An 11004-nucleotide genomic window follows, 5' to 3' on the forward strand; every position below is an offset into this window, starting at 1 on the left:
TTATCTATATACATATAATTACGTTACAAAAACTATATCAAGTGATTCGAATCTAATAAAAATCTACAAAATGATGTCAATCTTTCACATTTTTGGAAGACACATCATCTTTTTCTTACACCACTTTTACTTGTCCATCCATAGCACCATTTTCAAAGGACTCCTACATTTTCTATACATCAAATGATTACGCGAAGAGTTTTAGAGGCCTAAGATAAGTTTTAAAAATAAATTTATTTATAACCGTAATGAAAATAATTTTCTAATATGATATATTATTTTCACCAAATGCACAAGTCTAATACTGTAAAAGAATAAGTTTATAACGTAAATATGTTATATTATATCATATAGAAAAAATACATGAATTTAGAAAATGAATTAATTAATTTTCGTAGAAATGTTTTTTTTTTAAATAAGTCTAAACCACTATACTAAAAATTATTTTAAATTTTGGAGCCCTAAAAACAGTCATTAATCGGGGGCCTGAGGCGAATGTCTTTTTTAATATACTGTAGGCACGCCTCTGCTGTCTACACCATAGGTTTTGATCAGAATTGGTTTTGTTACTTTTTATTGCATTGTTTTAAATTTTAGTTCATTACTTTACTGTTGTTCAAAGAAAAAAGTTCATTACTTTTCTCTAGGCATCGTCGTAAATAGGTTTTTTGGGCCCAACTTCTTTAAATGGACCGCAAGTTGGATTTACTATTGGACAGAACCGTGCCTAAGACCTTCTTACTAATGCAGAAGGTTACTGACTTTCCTAGTGTTGACTCTCACTCCAGATTTCACTTTTTTTCCTCACATTTTTCACCCGAGGAAAATTTTAAATCGCACTTTCTTCTCGTAAAGCGTTTTGAATCACGTTGAAACCGCTAGGAAACGTGTTTCCTGAGGAAACTTAATTTTGAACAGACTTATATATCACGAAAACATTCAATATAATTATAGTTTCTTAGCTATAGCCTATATAACAAAGAATAAACGTAAGTCACAAGACTTTCAAATACACAAACATTTGAGCCATGGAACCGAACAAAGGCACCAAGAAAATAGGCAGTCTCTAGAACTTGCAAGTCTTAAATATTGAAAAGGAAATCTAACGTAGAGTTTTGAGGAAGAAGCCGTTCTTGTGAAAACCATGGTACAAAAAGTGCATGCAGATAGTCTTTTGATTATTTTTCTCCCGCTATTTAAATTTATTCTAAACCAGATTATTGTTGAGAATTTTGCTGATTCCCAATATCCTCTCACCTGTTTCATCAACCAAAAGTTATATGAACATTAGTAAATACCAAAAGATGATGATGATATCAAGAAATGCAAGTAAATTCAGAAACATACCTAAGTCGTCAACTTCCAGTAGTGAAGCTTCCAGATTCTTCTCCCTTGTCTCGAGCTCTGCGCGGAAATGTCTGATGGTGTCCAGAGTATCTTGAATGCTTTGTCTCACGTTAGCCACTTGATCAGAGACTGAGCAAGATTCTGGTTGAGAACCCCTAGTGCGTCCTCTCTTGCTTCCCCTCTCTCCATCTATTTCTACTCCTGGAGTCTTTTCCGCAGTCCTTGCATGTAGAGCTCTCTTCTTACTAGTTACAATGTTTCCTTTTCCCTTGTTTTTAATCTGAACAAAAAAAAGTGACTCATGTCTCATTTTTAGCTTTTAACTACATGCAAAGTTGGTGTTGTGTGGGTTTACCTTAGAGTGCAACTTAAAGATAGGGTTGGCATCTTCGAATATCAACTCCAACACGAATGAGTCATTCACTTCAACCCCATTCGCTTCGCACATCTCTCTCCAACCTTCTCTTATGTAACACCATTCACCTCCGGGTTGTCCTGTCTTGTGTAGATAAGATGGCCACTTTCTTCCATCATTGTCCAGCAGAGTCATCTCCCCAGACTTCTTAATACCACTCTCACGCAAGACACCTGATGAAAACATTGAAATATACTGAAACAAGTTTCAAAATTAGCAACGTCTTAAACTCTACAAAATCAAAGTCGCAAACGTTCATATATGAAAAGTTACTCTCAAACAAAGTTCTTGAGCTTACTAGTTGCCCTGTCTTGAAACGGCTTGGTGTAAACTTTCGTGTCAGAAAGCGGGAAGGAGTACTCTTCTCGTTGCTGCAGCCTCCTACAGAACATATCTTCACTGCATCTGCTTCAGGGCATTCTTCTTCTTCTTCTTTGTCTTCATGGACATTGCCAGACTCGTGTGAACACAACAAAAGCACAGGCCTTTCCCCACTTTCGGAAAGTTTGAAGTAACAGAAGTCACCTCGGATTAACCCATTAGCTGCGCAAAAGTTAGACCAGCCTCTTGTGATGTAAAACGCACCACTTGAGATGTTTCTTGAAAGCCTCAGTGTCCATTTTCTTCCTTTCTCATTAGCTAAATATATCTCAAACGGTTTCTTGTTCTCATCAAACGACATAAACTTAAAATCCCTAGAAAGATCCTAAAAATAAAATAAAAACATCATCAATTAATCCATTGTGGAACAACACATCAGCAAATTCACTCATACTATCAAACCCAAAAAAGGGTAAAAAGAAGTAGTTACCAGACGATCTTTGGTGAGGCTATAAGGAGTGACACGAGCTCTGAGGAAACAGTCTGATGAAGTATCTGCTTCTGGTTTCTCACTCTTGTTCACCAAACTACTGTCCCCTGCAATCACGACAACATTATTCACTTACATTTCCACTAAACCAAAAAATAAAACATATATAACAACTTACCTTCATCATTATCTTCGGAATCATCAGATTCACTGTCGTCAGTATCATTGGACTCATCAGATTCACTGTCGTCAGTATCATTGGACTCATCAGATTCACTGTCGTCAGTATCATCGGACTCGTCATCATCAGATTCACTGGAAACAGCCACATGAAAGATCTCTTCTCCATTGTGTCTAAAAACCAAGACGTCTCCGTGGCTGAAATTACTAACGGCGGCGAACTCTTCCCAGCCGCCGGCGAGCCTGTTGCCGTCCAGTTTCACTTCCCAAATTTTGTCCGAGGCCTCTGATATTAGCAAAACTTTCGTGTGATTACGTAAGAACTCATCATCATCAAGCGTCTGCAACAACAAGAGTAACAGAAAAAAAAAAAGTTTTATACGATAATAACAAACACAGAAGAAAACTAACAAAAAGATCATATGTGTTTTACCAGAAGTGGTTTGTCTCCGGTAAGAAATGTTAGTTGAAACAAAGAGGGTTTTGGAGGAGGAACCACCATTGTTGAGAGCAGAGTAGAGAGAGAGAGTGATGAAAGGGAAACTAATGTATTCTTATTAATATTTTCTTCAAGATGATAACGTTACACTGTTTTCTCTGTATATACATATAGTTACGTTACAAAAAAATATATCGAATCTTATAATAAAATCTATAAAATGATGTGAATCTTTCAGATTAATAAGACGCATCATCTTTTTCTTACACAACTTTTCCATCAAACTCCCATCTCCTATCCTAAAGGACTACACTCTGTACGCCAAAAGACTACACTAGGTTTTGATCAGTATAGGTTTTGTTTATTTTTTTAATTGCATTATTTTAATTTTAGTTTATTATTTTTAATTAGTTTTTATCTTAAAAGTAAAACCAGAAGCTGACGATCTGAGTGATGACCGTTCAAATTGGGTGTTTTGGGCCCAACTTCCTTAAATGGGCTAAAAGGACGGGTTTAGTATTGGATTAGTGTCGAAGACCTTCTTTCTCACCCAGAAGGTTGTTGACTTATATGCCATTGCTTCAATGGCAATGGTCTTTATCGACAAAGCTGTGATCATACAGTATCCACACTCAATGACTCTTCTTACTCTACAGGTACTCATATCGAACTCTTCAAAAAATCCTTTAGTTAGAGATTACTAACACTCTAGTTTGCGTTTCTTTTGGTTTTTGTGTTAGCAACTAGCTACTTCTTTGCTTATTCACCGTGGCAGACGAATGGGATACACTCGATCCAGAGGAATCGATTTATCCACTGCTAAAAAGCTTTCTCCCTGTTTCCATCTTCTACAATGCTAATGTTGCGTTTGCTCTTGCGAGCTTGAAAGGAGTCAATATTCCTATGTATATCGCCATTAAAAGACTCACTCCTCTCGCTGTTTTGATTGCTGGTTATCTCTTTGGTAAAGGCAAACCAACAACTCAGGTAATGTAATATATTTTGTTGATCTGTGTAAGTTTTTATTATGTTTATCAAGCTTTGAATCTCTTCTTGTTTCAACTTTGTTCAGGTACTACTCACTGCTGCAGGTTGTGTTGTTGCAGCTCTTGGAGATTTTTCTTTTGATCTTTTGGGGTATGGTTTGGCTTTAACCAGAGGCGTGCCTACAATGTATTGAAAAAAGCATTCGCCTTAGGCCCCCGAATAATATTACGTTTTCTAGGGTCCCAAAATTTAAAATAATTTCTAGTTTATTTGCTTAAATTTATTTCTAAAAAAATTTTCCACGAAAATCGAATAACTCAATTTCTAAATCCATATACTTTTTTTATAGGACATAACATAGCATATTTACGTAATAAACTTATTCTTGTAACTGTTAAACTTATGTATTTCGCGAAGGTGATATCGTATTAGAAATTTTTTTTTATAGTTGTATATAAATTTATTTTTAAAATTTGTCTTAATCCCCTAAAACCCTTCGCACGGCACTGGCTTTAACATCTGTCTTTTTCCAGGTAGGTTTCCTTCTCTAGGTTCTCTTGCATCAGTCCTATTAACCATATGCTATAACAAAGATTTTTTTACGCCTCGTTGCTTGCAGACCATGTACCTCGTGCTGGTAGAGAAGTCTGGTGCACAAGATGGGGTTTCCTCGATCGAGATAATGTTCTATAACAGCTTCCTTTCCCTTCCATTTTTGTCATTCCTCATCATAGCTACTTCCGAGTTTCCAAACTCTATATCGCTATTACTTGCAAAGGTCAGAGACTTTTTACTTTTTCAATCTGATTGGCTTTTCACAGAAACTAAACTATGCTCCTCAAATGTCAAAACTATTTTATATTCTTGGACAGTGTTCTTACTTGCCGTTCTTGGTGATTCTTGTTCTTTCACTGGTTATGAGGATTGTACTCAACTTCACAATGTTTCTTTGCACCATTGTGAACTCTGCAATAACTACAACCATCGTTGGTGTCCTCAAAGGCGTTGGTTCCACCGTGAGTATATATACTCTCTCTCATTTGGCTAGTATCTTGATTGTCAAGTCTTAGTAATCACTTTCTCACTCTTATTATCTTTGACTGCCCAGACGTTAGGTTTTGTCCTCTTGGGTGGTGTTGAAGTACATGCTTTGAAGTTTGAACGTGTCCGCTTTAGTGGTCAACACAGCTGGTGGTGTGTGGTACTCTTACGCCAAGTACCGACAGAAAAAGGCTAAACCGGCTAAGCTACTGACTGATTTAGAAGCTCACAAAAAAATGAGAATTTCTGGTCCGATTCGGTTTGCACATCAAATATGTCTTTGTGTAAAAAGTTATATTTGTAATACTCCTACACTATGGTACGTACATAGACGAACAAATTATTTTCTTAGATTGGTTAAAAACAGTGTTGTGCAATCTACATGATTTTGAAGACTTACTACCGAAAAAATAAATTTATATTGGCAACGCAAATAAACAAAACCACGGATGCGCTACTTTGGAGTAGTTGACAAACATTTTAAAAACTTACATAAAAGATTTAAAAAAAAAACTGTAATCAACTAAAAGAGAAAATTTATTCAAATAAATGAATGTTGAATTATTGATTGTATCCACTAATTACAATTATGAAAAATAAATATTGCTAAAGTAGAGACTAGAGAGTGTAAAGCAATGTATGTGGAAGGAAATAATAGCATAGTTCAAAGAATATCATAATTAAAAAGTGCTCGTTATTAATCATCCTAATCGACCGTCTTAATATATGCATGATTAATGGTCCCGGTCTAAACTGGATATATTCTAAACACACACTAAATCAAATATAGTGTGTCGCATCCAATAATTTGTGAATTATTGTTTACCTAGATTGTCATAGTGATATTACTAGAGACTTAGTTTTCAAATTAAAATCATACGAATTCTGTAGTTTATTGAAACATCTAGTTTTTTTCCTGTCATATATTTACATTGACCAATCACCAGCCATTACTGACTTTAAATTAGAAACATTCGAACTTTCATTTCACCCCACATGGTGGTCAACTACTACTATATCACCACGATTAGTTTTGGGAACCGATATGTAGACAGCTCAAACAAAACAAAGCTATTACCAAATAAAATTATAAATACATCAAGTTAATTATAGCTAAACATATAATTTTTTAAAAATCTTATGTCTTTTAGCTTTTACTTTTCTTTTCGTTTTTATATAATACTTTTGTAAAACGTTAGGTATCGTATAGTAAAAAAACCTTAAAAATGCTAAAGAATATTCTTATCTTCTAGAGTTCTGCATGTCTTTAGTATCGCCATTCGCCACCGACAAGTAACTCGCGGCTGAAACTTTCCGAATTCACAAATCTAAAAATGTGTGATTATTTCATTATACTGAATCATACACCTCTTCTTGTCAAAGACACACCACACCACTCTACATTAACTTTTGTTTTACAAAAGGCCCACAATTAGTGGCAATACTCCAAAAGTTTCTTTCCAACTAATATCACACTAGTAGTCAACTAACACTTGTTTAACAACATATTATTTTTGTCATTAAGTATTTTCCATAACTTTTTGCTAATCAAAATTTAATAAACATTACTAGTTGTTTTGAAGTTTATAATTTATCATCATTACCTAATTTAAATTGTAAAAACTACATCTTTTTAATATTTTCTTCTTAAAACATAGATCATTCTAGTAATTAACGCTAAAGGTTAGAAAGCCACCATATGTGTATGTCTTCATAACATTCCCGTTATAATTATAAAGCTAATAGCATTTGCTATAAAACAAAATTATATAACTTGAATGGACTACTCAAAAGGGATTTTTACAATAATGTATAAAAAATATAAAATCAAATATTTATGGAAGCACATGGAACATGACATGGGGAGAACGTAGAAGAAGCGGTGAGAATAGTAGAGAGGTGATTCACTTGAAACCGTTTTGGTATCTTCTAAAACTTGTTCCAATCTAAGCAGTTCCTCTCGCAAATTTGAATTTGTCTTCACCCCAGAATTGCCAAGCAATGGTTGGCAATATATGGTCCATACATCAGTAAATTTTCCTAATATTATTTCATTTTTCTCAAAGATCTGGATTTTTATTTGACATGACAAGTGCTGGCGAAAGTAACAAGAGTGTGATAAAAAGGGGATGAATTTGCATGCTGAAGCCATCAAAATAATAAGTAGCTGAACCAAAGTAAACACACACATGAAAGTGTAAGACAGATCTCACAAGCTTCACTTATACCTTTCTTCTTCCTCTCTCTCTCTCTCTCACTCTTTCTCTCTAAGCCAAGTATTTTAAATCTCTTCTCTCTCAGACACTCCACTCTCTCTCTCACCAACCTATCTCTTTCTCTCTCTCTCTGTCATTCTCTTAAAAAGGTCCACTATAAATGAGGGCTTGAGCTGTAGGGATGCTGCTTCTCTGTCTGGTTTCTTATATTAAAAACAAAAATGGGTCTCTAGATTTCTGATTTCCTGGATCTGGGTCTCGCTTTATCTTCCATTATCTGTTAGAAAGCTTCCTCCTTTCTTCAAGATTTGATTTACTCACTCTCAAGGAGCTCCAAAGGTGCCATTTTTAATCTTTTCCTCAAATGGGTTTTGCTTAATCTTTCTTCCGTTTTGAGATTAAAGTCTGTTTCCTTCTTTGAATCCTTACCACATTGAGAAACTCAACTACTTTGTCTTTTTTTCCTTAGATGGCTCCAAGGTTGGATTTTTCAGATTGGTGGGCGAAAGACACGAGGAAAGGAACACCAGTTGTTGTCAAAATGGAGAATCCAAACTACTCAGTCGTCGAAATCCAAGGACCAGATTCAGCCTTCAGACCAGTGGAGAAGAGCAGAGGCAAGAACGCGAAGCAAGTCACTTGGGTTCTACTCCTCAAAGCTCACAGAGCCGTTGGTTGTCTCACTTGGTTCGCTACCGTCTTCTGGTCTCTCCTCGGTGCCATCAAGAAACGCCTCAGCTTCACTCACCCTCTCGGCTCCGAGAGATTGGGCCGAGACAGGTGGCTTTTCACAGCCATCAAGCTCTTCTTAGCTCTCTCCTTACTGATTCTCGGGTTTGAGATCATTGCTTACTTCAGAGGATGGCATTACTTCGAGAGCCCGAGTCTTCACATCCCCACTAGCACGCTTGAGATCCAGAGCTTGCTTCATCTCGTCTACGTTGGCTGGTTGGGGTTAAGAGCTGATTATATTGCTCCACCAATCAAAGCTCTCTCCAAGTTTTGTATTGTGCTGTTCCTTATACAGTCTGTAGACCGTTTGATTCTCTGCCTGGGCTGTTTCTGGATCAAGTACAAGAAGATTAAGCCGAGGTTTGATGAGGAACCGTTTCGTAACGATGACGCTGAAGGATGTGGCTATGTGTATCCAATGGTTCTTGTTCAGATACCAATGTGTAATGAAAGAGAGGTATGTATATGCTTGTTCTTGACCTTTTTGTGTATCGGTTTCGTCTGTTAATGTGGTTTTTGTTGTTGTTGTGTTCAGGTGTATGAGCAGTCTATATCTGCTGTGTGTCAACTTGACTGGCCGAAAGATCGAATCTTGGTTCAGGTTCTTGATGATTCAAACGATGAAAGCATCCAGCAGTTGATTAAAGCTGAGGTTGCTAAATGGAGCCAGAAGGGAGTCAATATAATCTACAGGCATCGTTTGGTTAGAACTGGATATAAAGCTGGTAACCTCAAGTCAGCTATGAGCTGTGATTACGTGGAAGCATACGAGTTTGTAGCGATCTTTGATGCGGACTTTCAACCTAATCCTGACTTCCTTAAACTAACAGTTCCTCATTTCAAGGTTGGTAGTAATTAACATCTGTTTCATTATCAAATGTAGAGATCTCTAACTTGTTGATTAATATTCAGGATAACCCAGAGTTGGGTTTGGTTCAAGCGAGGTGGACGTTTGTGAACAAAGACGAGAACTTGTTGACACGTCTTCAGAACATCAATCTGTGTTTCCACTTTGAGGTTGAGCAGCAAGTGAGCGGCGTGTTCTTGAACTTCTTTGGATTCAATGGGACAGCTGGAGTTTGGAGGATCAAAGCACTTGAGGAATCTGGTGGTTGGCTTGAGAGAACAACTGTTGAGGATATGGATATAGCAGTCCGTGCGCATCTCCATGGATGGAAGTTCATTTATCTTAATGATGTCAAGGTACTAATCTCTTATCAATCATCTTAATCAAAAAAATCTCTATTCATGTAACCATGAGCGAGAACAATCTACAGGTCCTTTGTGAAGTTCCTGAGTCCTATGAAGCATATAAGAAGCAGCAACACCGTTGGCATTCAGGACCTATGCAGCTTTTTCGCCTTTGTCTTGGTGCAATCTTGACCTCTAAGGTAGCTTTACAACTCTTTTCTCCTTCTAAGATTACTCCATCAGTAAAAAAAATGTTTCAAGATGATATATATATTTTTTTTGTATTTTCAACGCATTTTATCAACTAATAAATTTCAAAAACATTAATTGCACTTCTTGAATCCTTATTGGTTTGGAATTATAGAAAATAGATAATCATGAAAAGCTATGCATTTATAATTAAGATTTATTGTATGTTTTATTAATAAGTGTGAAAATTCTAAAACATGCAAACAAAAGAGAATATAGTTTTTGATCATTGTGTTGACTGTTTCACATTCTTTCTTATTGCAGATAGCAATATGGAAGAAAGCGAATCTGATACTACTCTTCTTCCTTCTAAGGAAACTCATACTTCCTTTCTACTCCTTCACACTGTTCTGCATAATCCTTCCTCTCACCATGTTTGTACCAGAAGCTGAGCTCCCCGTTTGGGTCATATGCTACATACCTGTCTTCATGTCATTCCTCAACCTCCTCCCATCTCCAAAATCCTTCCCTTTCATCGTCCCTTACCTCTTGTTCGAGAACACAATGTCTGTCACCAAGTTCAACGCCATGGTCTCGGGACTATTCCAGTTAGGGAGCTCTTACGAGTGGATAGTCACAAAGAAGGCCGGAAGATCATCAGAGTCAGATCTTTTATCCATCACCGAGAAAGAAACGCCAAGCAAGAGAAGCCAGCTGCTTAGGGGAGTTTCAGACAGCGAGCTTTTGGAGCTGAACCAACTCGAGGAGCAGAAACAAGCGGTTGCAAAGAAGCCTGTTAAGAAAATCAACAAGATATACCACAAGGAGCTAGCGTTAGCCTTTCTTTTGCTCACTGCAGCGGTTAGGAGTCTCTTGGCGGCTCAAGGAGTGCATTTCTACTTCTTGATGTTCCAAGGTGTCACGTTTCTTCTCGTGGGTCTTGACCTCATTGGCGAGCAGATGAGTTGAAGAAAACAGATTCAGTAACTGGAGTCAAATAAATCAGTGGAGTTTGATTTCTCTATAATGAGATTTGTTGGAACCGTAGTTGGTAGGCATTTAATTTCTTTTCATGTTTGTTTGTTTGTTTTATGTTTGTTTGATTACTCAAATTGTTAGGGATAGAGTGTGTGAGAGACGAGAGATTCATGAATGTATACAATATCTGTAAAGTTGGAAACATGTTGTTGGCAGTTAAAAAAAGAGCTTTTGTCTTGAATCAATGCAAGATTCATGTTCAAATCACCTGCAGAGACTGTTAACTGTAAAATAACTAACTATAACCAGTTTCTGTCTAGAATGGAACAAGACAAGTGTGAGAGACCATTTAATGGTTTCTGACCTTGAGGAATTTCTCAGCTTAGTGTCGGTGAAAAGTGAAGAAACGTGGTGCTAAAAGGTGTCGGCAGAGAAAAGTGGAATGAGAAGAAGCATGTAAAGTTGTGTTGCAGAGAGA

At 36.7% G+C, this 11004-nt stretch overlaps 3 protein-coding genes across 6 annotated transcripts; 2 read left to right on the plus strand and 1 right to left on the minus strand.

Moving 5' to 3' along the window:
* Positions 1 to 1126: 1126 nt before the first annotated feature.
* On the minus strand, positions 1127 to 4384 carry LOC103851686 (B3 domain-containing protein REM1). Of its 4 annotated transcripts, XM_033279548.1 has the most exons (7): positions 3187 to 4384; positions 2752 to 3094; positions 2574 to 2680; positions 2061 to 2468; positions 1703 to 1957; positions 1348 to 1627; positions 1127 to 1257 (listed from the first exon to the last, which is right to left on the minus strand). In XM_033279548.1, the coding sequence occupies exons 1-7, from the start codon at positions 3253 to 3255 to the stop codon at positions 1208 to 1210; spliced, it is 1512 nt and encodes a 503-aa protein (XP_033135439.1). In that variant the 5' UTR covers positions 3256 to 4384; the 3' UTR covers positions 1127 to 1207. The 4 variants fall into 4 exon arrangements, with proteins under 4 accessions (XP_033135439.1, XP_033135435.1, XP_033135433.1 ...); XM_033279544.1 differs by having other exon boundaries at positions 2752 to 3266; XM_033279542.1 differs by having other exon boundaries at positions 1220 to 1627.
* Positions 4385 to 4419: 35 nt separating this feature from the next.
* Positions 4420 to 5725, plus strand: LOC108869437 (UDP-galactose/UDP-glucose transporter 7-like). The gene is made up of 3 exons (XM_033280008.1): positions 4420 to 4957; positions 5052 to 5195; positions 5288 to 5725. Exons 1-3 carry the CDS (start codon positions 4802 to 4804, stop codon positions 5414 to 5416), a joined length of 429 nt encoding a protein of 142 aa, XP_033135899.1. The 5' UTR covers positions 4420 to 4801; the 3' UTR covers positions 5417 to 5725.
* Positions 5726 to 7355: 1630 nt separating this feature from the next.
* LOC103851712 (probable xyloglucan glycosyltransferase 5) lies at positions 7356 to 10771 on the plus strand. The gene is made up of 6 exons (XM_009128593.3): positions 7356 to 7775; positions 7906 to 8625; positions 8704 to 9012; positions 9081 to 9371; positions 9446 to 9559; positions 9873 to 10771. Exons 2-6 carry the CDS (start codon positions 7906 to 7908, stop codon positions 10515 to 10517), a joined length of 2079 nt encoding a protein of 692 aa, XP_009126841.2. The 5' UTR covers positions 7356 to 7775; the 3' UTR covers positions 10518 to 10771.
* The last annotated feature ends 233 nt before the right edge of the window (positions 10772 to 11004 follow it).

The sequence above is a fragment of the Brassica rapa genome, chromosome A01, assembly GCF_000309985.2.
Source record: "Brassica rapa cultivar Chiifu-401-42 chromosome A01, CAAS_Brap_v3.01, whole genome shotgun sequence".
Taxonomy (NCBI): domain Eukaryota; kingdom Viridiplantae; phylum Streptophyta; class Magnoliopsida; order Brassicales; family Brassicaceae; genus Brassica; species Brassica rapa.